General features: G+C 37.6%; 1 protein-coding gene across 3 annotated transcripts in view; it reads left to right on the top strand.

Moving 5' to 3' along the window:
• Pclo (piccolo presynaptic cytomatrix protein) overlaps positions 1-18996 on the top strand; it is a 359262-nt gene that overhangs the window by 264748 nt on the left and 75518 nt on the right. For all 3 annotated transcript variants that reach the window (XM_029477261.2, XM_085836473.1, XM_085836472.1), the window contains exons 14-16: positions 4716-4766; positions 9810-9934; positions 13009-13035. In XM_029477261.2, the coding sequence (XP_029333121.2) occupies positions 4716-4766; positions 9810-9934; positions 13009-13035 (203 nt within the window). The remainder of the gene's footprint in view (positions 1-4715; positions 4767-9809; positions 9935-13008; positions 13036-18996) is intronic.

Below are 18996 nucleotides of genomic sequence, written 5' to 3'. Positions count from 1 at the left end.
AATCAACCAATCAAGGAGCTGGTTCTTTGAGAAAATCAACAAGATAGATAAACCCTTAGCCAGACTCACTAGAGGGCACAGGGAAAGCATCCTAATTAACAAAATCAGAAATGAAAAAGGAGACATAACAACAGATCCTGAAGACATCCAAAACACCATCAGATCCTTCTACCAAAGGCTATACTCAACAAAACTGGAGAACCTGGATGAAATGGAGAAGTTCCTAGACAGATACCAGGTACCAAAGTTGAATCAAGATCAGGTTAATGATCTAAACAGCCCTATATCCCCCAAAGAAATAGAAGCAGTCATTAATAGTCTCCCAACTAAAAAAAGCCCAGGACCAGATGGGTTTAGTGCAGAGTTCTATCAGACCTTCAAAGAAGATCTAATCCCAGTTCTTCACAAACTATTCCACAAAATAGAAACAGAAGGTACTCTACCCAACTCATTCTATGAAGCCACAATTACTCTGATAACTAAACCACAAAAAGACCCAACAAAGATAGAAAACTTCAGACCAATATCCCTTATGAATATTGATGCAAAAATCCTCAATAAAGTTCTTGCTAACCGAATCCAAGAACACATCAAAACAATCATCCATCCTGACCAAGTAGGTTTCAACCCAGGGATGCAGGGATGGTTCAATATACGGAAATCCATCAACATAATCCAGTATATAAACAAACTCAAAGACAAAAACCACATGGTCATCTCGTTAGATGCGGAAAAAGCATTTGACAAGATCCAACACCCATTCATGATAAAAGTCTTGGAAAGATCAGGAATTCAAGGCCCATACCTAAACATGATAAAAGCAATCTACAGCAAACCAGTAGCCAACATCAAAGTAAATGGTGAGAAGCTTGAAGCAATCCCTCTAAAATCAGGGACTAGACAAGGCTGTCCACTTTCTCCATACCTATTCAACATTGTACTTGAAGTCCTAGCCAGAGCAATTCGACAACAAAAGGAGATCAAAGGGATACAAATTGGAAAAGATGAAGTCAAAATATCACTTTTTGCAGATGATATGATAGTATATATAAGTGACCCTAAAAATTCCACCAGAGAACTCGTAAGCCTGATAAACAGCTTAGGTGAAGTAGCTGGATATAAAATTAACTCAAACAAATCAATGGCCTTTCTCTACACAAAGCATAAACAGGCTGAGAAAGAAATTAGGGAAACAACACCCTTCTCAATAGTCACAAATAATATAAAATATCTTGGCGTGACTCTAACTAAGGAAGTGAAAGATCTGTATAATAAAAACTTCAAGTCTCTGAAGAAAGAAATTATAGAAGATCTCAGAAGATGGAAAGATCTCCCGTGCTCATGGATTGGCAGGATCCACATTGCAAAAATGGCTATCTTGCCAAAAGCAATCTACAGATTCAATGCAATCCCCATCAAAATTGCAAATCAATTCTTCAACGAATTAGAAAGTGCAATCTGCAAATTCATCTGGAATAACAAAAAACCTAGGATAGCAAAAACTCTTCTCAAGGATAAAAGAACCTCTGGTGGAATCACCATGCCGGAACTAAAGCTCTACTACAGAGCAATTGTGATAAAAACTGCATGGTACTGGTATAGTGACAGACAAATAGACCAATGGAATAGAATTGAAGACGCAGAAATGAACCCACACACCTACGATCACTTGATCTTCGACAAGGGAGCTAAAACCATCCAGTGGAAGAAAGACAGCATTTTCAACAAATGGTGCTGGCACAACTGGTTGTTAACATGTAGAAGAATGCGAATCGATCCATTCCTATCTCCTTGTACTAAGGTCAAGTCTAAGTGGATCAAGGAACTTCACATAAAACCAGAGACACTGAAACTTATAGAGGAGAAAGTGGGGAAAAGCCTTGAAGATATGGGCACAGGGGAAAAATTCCTGAATAGAACAGTAATGGCTTGTGCTGTAAGATCGAGAATTGACAAGTGGGACCTCATGAAACTACAAAGCTTCTGCAAGGCTAAAGACACCATCAATAAGACAAAAAAACCACCAACAGATTGGGAAAGGATCTTCACCTATCCTAAATCAGATAAGGGACTAATATCCAATATATATAAAGAACTCAAGAAGGTGGACTCCAGAAAGTCAAATAACCCCATTAAAAAATGGGGCTCAGAACTGAACAAAGAATTCTCACCTGAGGAATACCGAATGGCAGAGAAGCACCTGAAAAAAATGTTCAACATCCTTAATCATCAGGGAAATGCAAATCAAAACAACCCTGAGATTCCACCTCACACCAGTCAGAATGGCTAAGATCAAAAATTCAGGTGACAGCAGATGCTGGCGAGGATGTGGAGAAAAAGGAACACTCCTCCATTGTTGGTGGGATTGCAAGCTTGTACAACCACTCTGGAAATCAGTCTGGCGGTTCCTCAGAAAATTGGACATAGTACTACCGGAGGATCCAACAATACCTCTCCTGGGCATATATCCAGAAGATGTCCCAACCGGTAAAAAGGACACATGCTCCACTATGTTCATAGCAGCCCTATTTATAATAGCCAGAAGCTGGAAAGAACCCAGATGTCCCACAACAGAGGAATGGATACAGAAATTATGGTACATTTACACAATGGAGTACTACTCAGCTATTAAAAAGAATGAATTTATGAAATTCCTAGCCAAATGGATGGACCTGGAGGGCATCATCTTGAGTGAAGTAACACAATCACAAAAGAACTCACACAATATGTATTCACTGATAAGTGGATATTAGCCCAAAACTTAGGATACCCAAGATATAAGATACAATTTGCTAAACGCATGAAACTCAAGAAGAATGAAGACCAAAGTGTGGACACTGTGCCCCTTCTTAGAATTGGGAACAAAACACCCAGGGAAGGAGTTACAGAGACAAAGTTCGTAGCTGTGATGAAAGGATGGACCATTTAGAGACTGCCGTATCCAGGGATCCATCCCATAATCAGCTTCTAAATGCTGACACCAATGCATACACTAGCAAGATTTTGCTTAAAGGACCCAAATATAGCTGTCTCTTGTGAGACGATGCTGGGGCCTAGCAAACATAGGAGTGGATGTTCACAGTCAGCTATTGGATGTATCACAGGGCTCCCAATGGAGAAGCTAGAGAAAGTACCCATGGAGCTAAAGGGATCTGCAACCCTATTGTTGGAACAACATGATGTACTAACCAGAACCCCGGAGCTCTTGTCTCTAGCTGCATATGTATGGAAAGATGGCCTAGTCGGCCATCAATGGAAAGAGAGGCCCATTGGACTTGCAAACTTTATATGCCCCAATATAGGGGAATGCCAGGGCCAAAAGAATGGGAATGGGTGGGTAGGGAAGTGGGGGGCGCTATGGGGGACTTTTGGGATAGCATTGGAAATGTAATTGAGGAAAATATGTAATAAAAATATTAAAAATTTTAAAAAAAGTGACCTAAACATTAAATGATATGGATTTGAACACCTGTAAGTCAAATTCACCAGAACTTGAGTTAATTTTATTCTTTGGTAGCTTTTAAAACAAGATAATAGAGTTATTTTTTACTGTGCTCATCCTACAACAAAACTATATTTAAAAAGTAACTAAATGTTGGAGATATGGCTTAGTGTTAAGAACACTGACTGCTCTGTTAGAGGTCCTGAATTCAATTCCCAGCAACCACATGGTGGCTCACACCCATCTGTAATGGGATCCAATGCCCTTTTCTGGTGTGTCTGAAGACAGCAACAGTGTACTTATATAAATAAAATGAATAAATCTCAAAAAAGTAACTAAACAAGTATACAAAGATACTATAGTAGATATTGCAGTTTTCCATTCAATTACTAAAACAAAGTCAGCTTTTCATACTTATAAGTAGATAGGAATGATATGTAAAGATGGCTGCCACTCCACTTAGGTGACTTCTCTTACTGATGATAGACTTGGGGCCAGAGACATATGGAAATGTAACAAGTTCATAAGAAAGCATTCATTAAGGAGCGTGAATTAGCTTACAAAATCTCTTTCTTTAATTTTATTAGTTATCAGTTTATTTTGAGACAGAGTTTTACTGTATAGAATTAAATGGCCAGGTACTCACTATTTAGACCAGGCTGGCCGTGAATTCACAGCAGTTCACTCACCTTTGCCTCATAAGTGCTAGGATTCAGGGCATGTGACACCATGCCTGGCTGCTAGAACACTTTCTAACCCGCTTTGAAAGATTTATTTGTTTAAAGAGTTATGAGGAAAATGAAAACTTATCTGAAAAGATAAATATAAATTAAAGGCAGTCTGGTCATAGAAAAAAGTTGCTTAGGTGTTTTCACCGTGCAGGGAGCTAGAAGGAGAGAGGCACAGACCATGACTTACACACCAGCTTCTGTATTCCGAGGCAGTCTTATTTAAACAGTTTCATTACTATGTCGCTCTTCAAAAATCTCTAAATACTTTAAACTAAATGTATTCAGTTTTGTCTAAGTAATTGAAAATACTGCTGACATAAAAACATGGCTATAAAACAGGTTTTTCCAAATGAAAACTAGATTTATGTGTTCTAAAATTAAGCAACTATGAGCACGTACTTTACTTCTGGAGCAACCAAATGGGTAAAATGTATTTTGCAGGCAGTGTGCTATAACATAAGTGAATTTCGAAAGACAGTTAAAAGTAGACCACCTATGAGTACTTTGTTTATTAATGTAGCATGTGGTCTTCACTATTTCAGCCTACTGATGTGTCCAAGACTGCGTCTCATCCAATTACAGGAGAGATTCAGGTATGGAAAGCTTTGCATGACATCATTCTATCACCTTTTTGTTTTGGTCTTAACATTGATCTATTTAAATTTCTAAAAGTCTGTCTGGTTCTTTCATTTTCTACAATATGTACAAAACTATATAGGAAACACAATGTAATAGCATGTTGTTTAGATGTATGTGTGCATGGAAACCAGCCACAGCTTTAAAGTTCCAGACTGAATAGTACTTAGTGCATGCTGAACCTCAATGAGATGGCACTTGAGTGTGCTTCACACACAAACAGCTTCTCCTTCCAAACACCTGAAGGCCATTTTTTCAAGATATACTAATCAAGCAATGTCTTTTGTTAAGTCAATGATTTATAATTAATTGATAAACAACTACCCTAGGGAAATTATCATCATACTGTAGGTCATTAAAACTTTGTTTTTATAAGATCAACTGAAAGAATTTTGGCTGGAAAATATAATAAAAAGTACAGAAAATTTAAGCTTTAGTTCTGTGTATACTTCTATACTTGAATGTTGCACTATCACAGTTTATATCTTAGCACGAGTCACAGTAAAATAGTTTTAAGATTTGGTTTTGGTTAATATCAAAATGTAACTTAAGATAGATGAGAACTATCACAACATAGAATTAACACAAGACAAATTAGTTACCAGGGACAGCAAGGTTCCAGTAAGGAAAATCTGGTATGTCTCCAACATAATGTAAATCCTCATAAGGGACTCAAAGGATAGCAGAGATACAGGAGACAGTGTGTGACTGGCAGCAGTAGCACCCCAAAAGTTGTCACACTCAGAATCAAACAAGGACAAAATCAGCTTTGAGAAGCTGTGCTTCCAGAAAGAACATTGGATGCAAGCAAGTGGGAATTGTCCCTCACATAGTATAGCAGAGTGTCACACACTATATAGTAAGAGGCAGACTGATGACGGGGGTGGGGTGTAATAAGAAGCCATGTGTCAATTGCTGACAGAAATTATTGCAGTGGCAAAGGTACAAAGATTGGAAAACCGGCAAAGTGACTCTGCTCATGTAAGACCTCTGTCATTCAGTCAGTGGTACTTACTTCAAGATGCCCCAAGTGTGACATCTAAATGCAGATCTATGCAAAAGCAAGAGGCTGACCTTCAATTAGTCCCTCAAGGGGAGTGACTAGAAGGCAACTCCAGATAGCTACTACAACCAGTTTTTATACTTTTTAGGGGCACAGGTTGCATCAGCAAGGTTACAGTTCAGACTTACTGGCTAAGCATATTGACCTTTAAATCTATTGGCTAGCAAACATGGCACACACTTGAACTCTACTTGGGGGTCAGTACATTCTGAGAATTTTTTTACTCAAGAATGTTTCTATTGGTGGAGAATGAAACTTGGCCCAGCCTTGACCCAAAGCAGGTGGGTGTAAGGCTGGTGAAAGCCTCTAGGGTCCTTCACACACAGAGATAAAAGCTAAAGTGAAGCAGTAATGCAGAGGAGTGTTTTCCAAGGCACCTCTCCTGGAAGGAACTGTGGGAATGAGCCCACTTACTATGCAATCCTGATCTTGCTGGGGTTTTTTTTTTTTTGCTGGTTGCCAATGTTAAGAGTTTTCACCAGATTTGTCTTTCATCATTCCACAGGCAACACAGGAAATACTTGAACTTTTGATTCTTAATAGTTTTCTCCTACCACGTTTTAAACTTTTCCCCTTTAGACTGATGCTTACTGTTTCTGTTTGGCTTGATGTTCTCTTGTTGTTTACTCTCCTTTGTCTTACCCTTCAGCAGTAAAACTTCATTCTGAAGTTGAAACTTACCCTGACACAACACCTGTGAGCAGTTAACAGTGGTTCTCAACCTTTGTAATGATGTGACCTTTAATTCAGTTCCTCATGGTGAGGTGACCTACAACCATCAAATTGTTTTTATGGTTACCTCACAGCTGTAACTTGCTACTGTTGTGAATTGTAATGTAAATATTGTTGGAGATAGAGGTTTGCTGAATGGATCACAACTGCACAGGCTGAGAACCACTGAACTTAAATATTCTTGAAGATGGTGTTTCACTTATTTTCCTGTGCAGCGCCTTATGGCAATGGCACACACAGAATGGTAAGCATAAAGATGTAGGCACTGGAACCTCTGTGTGGGATGTTTCCTCTGGTCTGACACCTGAGCTCCTTGAAGGTCTTTATGAAAGTGGGGAAATTTTGAGTCACTTGAGGTACATGAAGGTTCCTATGTCAATGAGAAACAGCTTAGGTGCAGTGTCACTTGGGCATGAATTCCAAAGAAAGCTAACTATGGCCAGGAGTGGTGGTGTCCGCCTTTAATCCCAGTAGTCTCAATTAACCTGGACCCCGGAGATCTCTCAGATACTGGTCATCTTACAGGGTCACCCTCCTCCTTGGCTTCTTCCAGCTTTTCCCTAATTCAACCACAGGGATCAGCAGCTTCTGTCCATTGGTTGGGTGTAAATATCTGCATCTGACTCTTTCAGCAGCTTGTTGGACTTTTCACAGGGCAGTCACTATAGGTCCCTGTTTGTAAGCACACCATAGCACCAGTAATATTGTCAGGCCTTGGAGCCTCCTCCTAAGCTGGATCCCAATTTGGGCCTGTCCCTGGACCTCTTTTTCCTCAGTCTCTTCTCCATTTTTGTCCCTGCAGTTCCTTCAGACAGGAACAATTCTGTGTCAGAGTTTTTCATTGTGGTATATCAACCCCATCCCTCCACTTGATGCCCTGTCTTTCTACTGGAGGTGCACTCTACAGGTTCCCTCTCCCCACTGTAAGGCATTGCATCTAAAAATACTAACTTTTAAAAATAAATCATACATACCTTAGATATATGAATTATTTTTAAAAGTTAGTATTTTTATACATATGTTCCCACTTTGAAATACAGATGCTTCCATTTCCATTTCTTGGAAAAACGTAAAGGTAATTAAGATGTAATCAGAATGACATCAAAAAAACACTTCAGTTATGAAAGAGAAAAATACTAAGCTCAATGATTTTTAATTGGTACAGTTTCTCAAATGTTTATCTGAATTATAAATCTTGTTCCTTGACGTCAATGTGATCAGCCAGTAAGTACTGTAGAAATATTTTTTCTTCTTTCTTCTTCAGCTTCTAAAGTCAAAAGAGTAAGTTAGTACCATTCTAGTCTCTTACTTTATAAGAAGTAGCATAGAAAGAGAAACTAAAACTTAATCTTGAAAATATAATAAATATTTAGTGTATGATTTTTCTTTTTTTTAATTTTGAATATTTTTTTATTACGTATTTTCCTCAATTACATTTCCAATGCTATCCCAAAAAGTCCCCCATACCCCTCCCCACTTCCCTACCCACCCATTCCCATTCTTTTGGCCCTGGCATTCCCCTGTATTGGGGCATATAAAGTTTGCAAGTCCAATGGGCCTCTCTTTCCAGTGATGGCCGACTAGGCCATCTTTCCATACATATGCAGCTAGAGACAAGAGCTCCGGGGTACTGGTTAGTTCATCATGTTGTTTCCCCTATAGGATTGCAGATCCCTTTAGCTCCTTGGGTACTTTCTCTAGCTCCTCCATTGGGGACCCTGTGATCCATCCAATAGCTAACTGTGAGCATCCACTTCTGTGTTTGCTAGGCCCCGGCATAGTCTCACAAGAGACAGCTATATCTGGGACCTTTCAGCAAAATCTTGCTAGTGTATGCAATGGTGTCAGCGTTTAGAAGCTGATTATGGGATGGATCCCTGGATATGGCGGTCTCTAGATGGTCCATCCTTTCATCACAGCTCCAAACTTTGTCTATGTAACTCCTTCCATGGGTGTTTTGTTCCCAATTCTAAGAAGGGGAATAGTGTCCACACTTTGGTCTTCATTCTTCTTGAGTTTCATGCGTTTAGCAAATTGTATCTTATATCTTGGGTATCCTAAGTTTTGGGATAATATCCACTTATCAGTGAAAACATATTGTGTGAGTTCCTTTGTGATTGGGTTACCTCACTCAAGATGATGCCCTCCAGGTCCATCCATTTGGCTAGGAATTTCATAAATTCATTCTTTTTAATAGCTGAGTAGTACTCCATTGTGTAAATGTACCATAATTTCTGTATCCATTCCTCTGTTGAGGGGCATCTGGGTTCTTTCCAGCTTCTGGTTATTATAAAAAAGGCTGCTATGAACATAGTGGAGCATGTGTCCTTCTTACCGGTTGGGACATCTTCTGGATATATGCCCAGGAGAGGTATTGCTGGATCCTCCGGTAGTACTATGTCCAATTTTCTGAGGAATCGCCAGACTGATTTCCAGAGTGGTTGTACAAGCTTGCAATCCCACCAACAATGGAGGAGTGTTTCTCTTTCTCCACATCCTCGCCAGCATCTGCTGTCACCTGAATTTTTGATCTTAGCCATTCTGACTGGTGTGAGGTGGAATCTCAGGGTTGTTTTGATTTGCATTTCCCTGATGATTAAGGATGTTGAACATTTTTCAGGTGCTTCTCTGCCATTCGGTATTCCTCAGGTGAGAATTCTTTGTTCAGTTCTGAGCCCCATTTTTTAATGGGGTTATTTGATTTTCTGGAGTCCACCTTCTTGAGTTCTTTATATATATTGGATATTAGTCCCCTATCTGATTTACGATAGGTAAAGATCCTTTCCCAATCTGTTGGTGGTCTTTTTGTCTTATTGATGGTGTCTTTTGCCTTTCAGAAGCTTTGCAGTTTCTAGAGGTCCCACTTGTCAATTCTCGATCTTACAGCACAAGCCATTGCTGTTCTATTCAAGAATTTTTCCCCTGTGCCCATATCTTCAAGGCTTGATTTTTCTTCTAAGAGAATTATAGCTAGGCCAAGACTCTTCACTGTGCAGAATCCAGTAAACATAAACAGCATATTTACTACATATCCAGATTTGCCTAAGACCTTCCAGTTAAATTGTACATTAAGAGCTTAGTTTCAAATAAAATTGAGATGAAAAAGGTTATTTATTATAAAATGTTAAAAGAATTAGTAAAATATTAACTGATACTATTTCATTTGTTTTTATTTTTTCTTGGAATTGCTTTCTACACCTTAAAGCTTCAAATCAACTATGATCTTGGAAATCTTATAATACATATTCTTCAAGCAAGAAACCTAGTGCCCAGAGACAACAATGGCTACTCTGACCCATTTGTTAAGGTGTACTTACTTCCAGGACGAGGGTAAGTGCAAGGCACTGTCTTCGCAGTATTTCATCTCACATTCTAAGCAATCCTGATATTATCTTCCGTTCCTTTATTTACAAGCCTAACCTGGATTGTCCTTCTTACACTGTCCTTAGTCTACTTTTTGCCATCATATTCATCTCCAATTAGTAGATAAGGTTGAATTAAAATTTTAAATTATGTTACCAATGGTGAGAGCAGAAGTCACAATAAAGCCATTCTCCATGAGAGCAAGCAGCATTTTTATTGTGGAGAAACATTCTTGTGTCACGTAGTCAGACTGTAACTCTAAAATCTCTTAAGAACTTGTAGCAGATTTCAAGTACTAACATGTTACAAACGTTAATTTTCATGTAAATGTATGTAGTAAATTAATATGGCAGCTTTATTTTAAATCTTAGCTAATTCTCAAATAATGACACAAACAGAACAAGATTTATAGCAAGCTTTACCTCTGTACCAGAGCAATCAATTGATCTATCTTCATCCCCTAAACTAATCTGGCTTCCTCCCAGCCAAATGATTTAGAGCCTTCTGTGCTTAAGCTGAGCTCTCATGGATTCCTGCTTTTAACTCCCTGCCCACCCACTCCCACCTTCACCCACCCTCCCTACCCCCAACTCCCCTTACCCCCCTCCCCACTCCCCTACCCTGGCCCCTGTCCTTCCCTTGTCTGGCAGAAGTTCCAGCTTATTCTCTCTTCTGCCCAACCATTGGGTGATCAGCTTTTGTTGACAAGGCAGAGAATAAATGATAAAAATTGTTTACACAAACTTAAGACAGGATATTCTTGACTTAAGCATTACAATGCTCTGTCTGGATTGTAACAAGATAGTAGGGTAGTGAAATTAGTATTTGAATAACACAAGGATAACCTTTACACAGTGCTCAAAAATATTATGCCTACAGCTTGTTTCCCTAAATTCACTAGAATATCAACTTTCTTTACTGTTTATTTTTACAAAATATATGTATTATTATCCTATATTTTGATGGTCACTAAATGACTTTTTATGAAACCCTATTTATGTACACATTTCCAAGTCAATTTGTCAAAAATAGTGACAAATAATAACATTTGAAGCAATGACTTTGCTATATAAACTAAAGATGTTTCATTTACTCTTTTGTGGGATGTATACTCTGTTGATATGAAGAAAGTTCATTGGTCTTTGGGTCTAACTTTATGGCAGAGTTTGTGTTTCACATAACTGAGTCTTTCATTCCCTAACAGCAAATAAAAATACTAAATAAGTGATATGTTTTCTTTAAGGATATATAATAACTAATCACATAATTAATGTTAATACCAGCGTTCTGATATATCAATGAGTACTTGAAAAAGGTTTGAAAACATAGATTTGACCTCTATAAATCATTATACTTTATCTAAGCTGTTTATATTGCTCAAGCTAATGTGGTATAACTATGAGCAGTAAACAAATGGAGTTATGTTGAGAAACTTTCTCAGCTAGTAGGAGCACTGGTTTAATTTTTCTTTAATGTAGAGGTGACACTTGAGTACTGACTTTTGCTTGGAAACTGTTAAGTACAGCAAAATAGTACAGTAACTGACCATCCTTTATCTTAAAAAGTTTTCACTTCCTAGCCAATTAGAGTTCACTTTTCCTCTTACATATTTCCCACATCCATATTGTTTTGAAAGAAATCCTAGCAATTAATACTTTTTGCAAATAAAGTATATTTTCAGCATATAGTATAGTTAGGTTGTTCAAATAAAATTCACAAATAATTTCCTTAACAAAACTTTTCTTAAGGTTTTTAGTTGGTTGAGAACCTAATTGGTGTTTGTAGAACACGGTATCAATGCACAACAAACATTCCTCAAAAATAATTTATGTGCTGTAAAGTGCCAACAGATTTAAAAGCAAACAAACGAAGTGGAAGTGTTTTCTGAGCATGAGGTTTGCCTGAAGAGCCATGTTTACATTTTGCACTGCAATGAATCTGCTCTTTATTCAGTCAGTCACCACTGGCAGCTTCCAGATTCTTTGATATTCCATTTTACTGAGAGCACAGTCATAATTTTCAGTTTGTCAATAAAAGCAAATCGGGTAATCCAGAGGCAGTATACGACAAACAGTATACAGGCTCTAATTGCATACCCCGGCTGCAAGAGGTTCTTTTTACAAAGTTAGAACTGCTGTTAATGGTTGATCTGATTTTAGTTTCTTAAGCATTTTTAAATCATCAATAATTCTACATAAAATCAATAAAATAGCCACATGTTCCAGGAAAGAGAGTCTTTTAAGATTATTTTAATTAATGAGTTTATGTTACATTTGCATATGTTATGATCATAAAGAACTTTGCAGATATAATTGAAGATGTAAATCTTACAATGAGAGTTACATATTCGCACATACAATCTTGCCACATCCTTTGAGGGGAGTATGACAAAAATAACAAACAAATGATAAAAAAATCTTTATTTTGATTTTTTATGACAATTTTTGTTTTTTTATTAAGAAGTTATGGAAAATTACTCTTAAGGATTTTTTCTGTGTTTTTAAATGGATTAATTTATATTCCATCTTCCATAACAGTAGCATCACTGTCATCTTTTATAGTACACAAGAATTCTTATATCTATGCATTGCGTGATTGAGTTGGAAAGTTGAATAAGTTGAACAGATAGATAGGTAACTGAATACTTCAGCCTGTTCTATAATACTTAGCTGCAAATTATTTAAAATATTTAATGAAATGGACAATGAATGCACACCTAATACAATTACTGTCGTATTACCTTCTTCTAACTATTCCTCATAAGGCAGGATTCAGCTCTTAGGTAGCTAACATGTTGGATTCCCAGCCTAACATTAGTTAATCACTAAATACTGAGTAAGTATGCAAAAAGCACTTATTAGACATCTAAGTGTTGTTCACTGTAGTTCAGTATATCTTCTGCCTCAACTCAGTTGCATTTTATATTGCTTCTGTGATTGCTATTCTCATATTTCCTGTCTATTTCTATTCGTAACTTTTTTCTTCCTGTCTTTCCCTCTTTCCTGCTGTATACTTCACTCTGGCTTCTTGGATCAATACAGTCAAGTCATGGTTGTCCAGAATGCAAGGTACAGTCAGTTTTCCTTCCGTGTCAACTACACTGTTATGCCTAGAGTTGTACTCTGTGAGTTTTTACGTACATGGACCAATACTTCAATTTGGGATATAATTTTATTTTTCTCCAAATAAATGTCGGTTGAATTAGGCCTGCAGCAAAGAGTTCTTACCAATGTGCAGTAGAAAAAATAGAAAATATTAAAAATAGAAAAGAAAGATAAGGACATTTCACCCTAAAATTGAATTTAATTGCAGTTTTCACTTGTATTTTATATGCTGAATCTTATTTACCTGCTTATGTGATAGTCAAAGTTTAAGCTATCCTCATTTCTTATTATAAATGAAGAAATAGGAAAGGTGTGTTTCTCATTTTAAATGTAATGTCAGATCTATTCTTTCCTTACTTGCCACTGTAATGTTTTCATGATTTTATATCTTTTGTTCCACAAAGTGACTGGAAGGTAAATATCAGCTTACTATAATGTCTGAGTAATCACAGAGACAGTCATTTTTGATTTTAGTAGTAGGAACTTCTCTGATTCATTATAGGCTGCTTCACCATCTTACCAACCTAGACTACCTGTCAAGACATAACCCAGAATATCCCATTGCCCATCAACCGCTGCCCTATAAAATAAGTGTGTTATTTAATTAGAGAGACTCATGTGTAGGTTTAGAATTTTCAAAACCTACTTTAGTTAGGGTTCTTAAATGTTTAAACTTCCCTTCTAACCCACAGACCAAAGGCAAGGGAGAAAGGTGTTTAACAGGACAAAGTGGGTGTAGACATGTTTAGAAGTAGTTCTTTGGGACAATTCCAAACATGAATCAGTAGCAGCAGTCCAGTCTAATTGGCAAACACCAAACACAAATCAGTAGCAGAAGCTCAATCCAGAAGAAACCATGAGGCTCTGCTGAATTGGCACAATTCCATGGAAGCTGCAAGAAGTAGCCAGAAAACCATGGGAAGTTCTTGGGCATTTCTTTCTATGAAGTTACAAGTAATGATCAGCAAAGACCAACAATGTGTATCAAGGCAAACCAATGCAAAAGCATCATTCACTGTCAGTTGGTTCTGCTTATCCTCTTTCCAAAATCACACATTTTCTCTTGTGTGCCTCAGCAAAACATCCTCTCATGTATCTTCTTCAGCAAAGCATCCCCACATAAGGCAGGTTCCAGAAAAACATCAAATAACACAATGGAGTCTCCAAGGAAACCAGCAATTTCCACTTTGGTCATGTACCATTTTTGCTAATAGGATGGTAAGGATTTTAGTCTCAGCTGTATAGTCAATGTTGTAGTATTTAAATATGATATTTTTATTAATCCTGGAAAGCTATGACCCAAAATAAACTGTTTCTGATTTTTAAGACATTAATACTAACATCAACACTAGGATCTATCATCATACCCTTACTAGTACTCAGCATCTTCGTCCCTTAGAGCCCTATCATTAACAACCTATGAACATAGACACCATGGTGGCTAGTTTTCTCTTGTGGACATAATCTGAGTTGCTTGTGCTGATACGTGAAATTAGTTCCATTTCATAGATTGTTACAGTTTAGAACACACATTGTCAGTCTCCTTATTCATAATCTCCCTGCCTTTTGTGTAAGATTCCTGATGGAGCATTATCAGGGTGGTGATTTTCTGCATTTAATCTATAGGGGAGCATATTTGAATACTGATTGCGATGACTCAATGAGCATAGTCTATTTTGATTACCATTTGGAAGGTTAAAAAGCCAAGTTATTATCCATATATAATTTCATTGTATCTTTGAAAATTATCAATTTCAGAGGGAATTGAAATGACCATGGAAGCCAGGAAATGGGTACCTTAAGACCAGCACTTGGGAGGCAGAGGCAGGCGGATTTCTGGGTTCAAGGCAAGCCTGGTCTACAAAGTGAGTTCCAGGACAGCCAGGGCTATACAGAGAAACCCTGTCTCGAAAAACCAAAAAAAAAAAAAAAAAAAAGAACCTGGGTTTGAATTTCAGCATTGTCACTTAGAAGCCATGAGAGAACTGTTCCCTTACATAATTAATGAAAATAATAATAATAATAATAAACTTCCTCGTGGGTATGAGTGTGCATGTGCATATGTGATATGCTTATGATAAACCAAAAGTGGGACTCATAGTGTCTGACCCATAATAATCAGTAAGTTGCAAGTGTTATTATTACTTCTGATAATAGTAGAAAATGACACTTAAATAATTTGAGACAAAATGTATATGTAAATATTCAGTTATACAAAATAGTTTTGCAGTAATATCAAGAAAGGCAAATAAACTTTCCTCAATAAAAAATACAATGTATTAAGATTAATATAATGAGGGATGTAGAGATTATTCAGCAGGTAGAAGACAAGCTGCTCTTCCCAAGGACCTGAACTCAGTTTCCAGCACCCTCGTGGTGGCTCACAACTTTCTCTAACACCAGTCACAGGGTCAACATTTGTGTACATTAAGCTTACAGGTGGTGCACAGGCAGAGATGTATGCCAAATACTCAGACACATAAAATTAAAATAATAAAAATGAATAAACCAATGAAAGTCCTATTACACTAATAAATACACACGGATACAGTTTTATCTTCTCATTTTTATTTAGTTGTCTACAGCTTCATCTAAATATACCCATATGCTATGAAAAGAATGAGGTCAGGGGAGATAGAGAAGAGAAAAGGCCAAGGAAAGATGGCAAATGCCCTATGTCCTTGTTGATTCAATTATGATATGCTGTGGTAACTTTAAAAAGGAAATTCACATACTGAAAAGCCCCCCTCCCCACACACTCACACTTTTCTTTTATCATCCTGTTGGAAAACTGAAGTTTTCTCATTAATGATGTTTTGCCATGATTCTGACAAGTCTTAATTATCATTATAACTATAAGTGCAATGACTGGCTAGACATTCTTTAAACACCTTTGTTAGCATACAAGTGTTGTCATTTGAAACAAATATTGGAATATGATGTCCAAGCCTGACTTTATTTTGAAAGATTTAAAATGTATCAGACTCACAGTTGTAGGTTTTTTCCTTTTTCTTTTAATTTATTCTTTGTGCATATAGTACATTCTCACCAGTTTTTCCTCCCTCCACTCTGCCCAGTCCCGCCCCTATCTCATGCTGTAAAATGAAATTGCCATGTTCACTTGATGAACTGATTTTGCATTTCATATATTTATAAATCTTTGATTATTAACATGACCTAATTGCCATAATGTGATGTCATTAATGTGCTTTCCCCTCTAACAAGAAAGGCAAAGGAGACCAGCCTCTTTTTTCCCTGCAGGTTTAATTTATGCTTATCCTCAAGAACCCTAATTTAGCTGGCCATGTATTGGAATGTAGACATTTGAGCATAGCTTTTTAAATTGTGATAATTTATCAACTGTATAAAGTTTCAACAGTACTGTAGTATCATGCACAAGATAACCAGAAAGTGGTCACTGTAAACAAGTGTTTAAAAGGAAGACTCTTCAGGAAATATAAAACAATGAAATTATTTAGGAGGGTCCCATGTTCAAGGTCAGCCTGGGGTATGTAATAGCATGCTGCCTACAGACTAATTAATTAACTGAAGGAGGAAAAGAAGTAAAACCAGAAAAGATCTGCTGGAGGATTGCTTTGATTCATAAAATGAGGTGATAAAAGCTGTGGAAAGGGCACAAGACCTGCAGCAGATTATCAAAAGCCCAGCATGGATAGATAGTTCAAGAATTCTCAGCCTAGCCGAGAAGGTACTGCTAGTAATGGCTGCTGAGTAACAGAGAGTCAGCTTTTCTCAGATATGAGCCTTGTGAGGCTACCCATCTCTAATAGATGGTCCTACATGCATACTCATAAAGGGAACACTGAATGAACTCTCTGTGTTAAAGAAAAAAACGAAAAAAAAAAAACATAAATTTGGGTAAGAGAAGCATAGAGAGGGGAGGAATTGGAGAGGATGGAATGTGATTTAATCAAAACATTCTATATTCATATACACACACATTTGAAATTCTTAAATAATAAAAATGGTATTAGCCAGGCACTGGTGGTACAAGCCTTTAGGTCCAGCACCTGGGAGTAGAGGGAGGTAGACCTCTAAGGTCAAGGCCAGCCTGATCTACAGAGAGAGTTCCAGGACAACCAGGACTACACAGAGAAACCCTGTCTCCAAAAAAAAAATGTTTTTTAGTTTTGTATTTGTTTATTGTGGAATGTAGTCTGTATTAAAGCTTCCTATTGGCCTCTATTGTTGGTTGTGCTAAGCAGAGATACTACCTTAGCTGCCTAGACTCCAACCTATTGTGTGCCTCTTATCAAAATTTCACTGAAGACAGGACTTGACTGGATGTGATGGCAAGTGTCTGTAATTCCAGTGCTCTGGAGCTCAGGGGATAAATACTGAGAGGCAGAACATGTTTGGGGGGATTTTATTTGGTTTGTTTGGTTGGTTGGTTTTCTTTTAATACCTCTTTATTTTCTACTAAAGAAGGTTAATCAGGTTGTCAGGCTAGTGATGCAGAACAAGATAAATAGCCCAAGAAAAGACATTTCCAGGCAGAGAAAGAAAAGGGAGCCTTCAAGGGTATTCCTTTCTTCTAGAGCTTCAAAACATTATTATTGAAGATCATAATTCAGAATCTGATAATGAAGGACATAAACACAGAGTGAGATGCTGGAGAAGAAGCAAAGGATGAACTAAAGAGCAGAGAGGCTGAATTGAAGATGCTGCAATCTCAGATAGTCGAACAGGAAGCCTATTTAATAATAAAAGCAAGAGGATGTGATCCAAAGATGAATCCGCTAAGACAGAAGTCAGACACACAATGTCAAAGAACAGTCTTCTAATAAATAAGGGAGCAAGTAAATCCATCACAAATGAAGACAGCACGCAGAACAGAAGTCATCCTGAGGCAGAAGTCACTCACCATCTGCATCCCATGAAAATTTCCATCCTAGAAATGAGAAGTTTTACCTAGGGATAGGGATCAAAATAGTCTCAACCCAGAATCAGAAACAAGAAGTCAAGATCTAGAAGCAAGGTTAGAAAATCATAGATTAGAATACATTCAATCAGGATCCAAACCCATGCTCAGGACTAGTAAAGGGGTCAACATGTGGATGGAAAGAAGAGAATTGGAAAGTCAAGAAGAGTAGCTGAAGCCTAAACAGGACACCCAGTTCACCCCCTTAAGAGGCAAAAAGAGAACAATGAACACAGGAAACTTGAGATTGACAGGGGAAAGAAATTCGAAGAACAACAGCATATGGCAAAAAAATGTTTAAAAAACAAAACAAAACAAAAACAAGAAGGGACATTACAGTAGCAGACTCTGGAGTTCTGATCTTAGTGTTGCTGTGATGTTGTGAGAACACAAATGATTCCTCAACTCGCTATCAAAGCATTAAAAAAAAAAATAAGAAGTCCATGCTTGCTAATGCCCAGTCAGAGATATGCTGAGCTGTGCATGGCTACTATAAGCAGCTGCTGTTTCCTGAACAAGAAGAAAAGGGAAAAGGCGCTATCAAGAAAGAAGGCAACGTTCTTAGAGTGAGAAAATTGAAGTCTAGAAACAAAAAGCAGAATATCACTGTAGGGAGTTACAGGATTTAAGAGTGGAGATGAGGCTGACTGTAGCTCTGATGATGACAAATGCTGCATGACTTTGAAGCAAATAAGTTTTTCAAATCTTGATGCACAGTATGAAATGGCAAGAACTCAAATCCACATACAAAGAATGGGTTTGGACCGGGCAGTGGTGGCTCATGCCTTTAATCCCAGCACTTGGGAGGCAGAGGCAGGCTGATTTCAAGCCCAGTCTGGTCTAGAGAGAGTTCCAGGACATCCAGGGCTACACAGAGAAACCTTGTCTCAAAGAAAACAAAACAAAAAACAAAAACAAAAACCCAAACAAACAAAAGGGAATGGGTTTGGGGTTCCGATCTTTACTGCACGGAATGAACACAG

The sequence above is a fragment of the Mus caroli genome, unplaced genomic scaffold, assembly GCF_978045245.1.
Source record: "Mus caroli unplaced genomic scaffold, Mus_caroli_1 scaffold_4, whole genome shotgun sequence".
NCBI lineage: Eukaryota > Metazoa > Chordata > Mammalia > Rodentia > Muridae > Mus > Mus caroli.
This window is presented reverse-complemented; position numbering and strand designations above follow the sequence as displayed.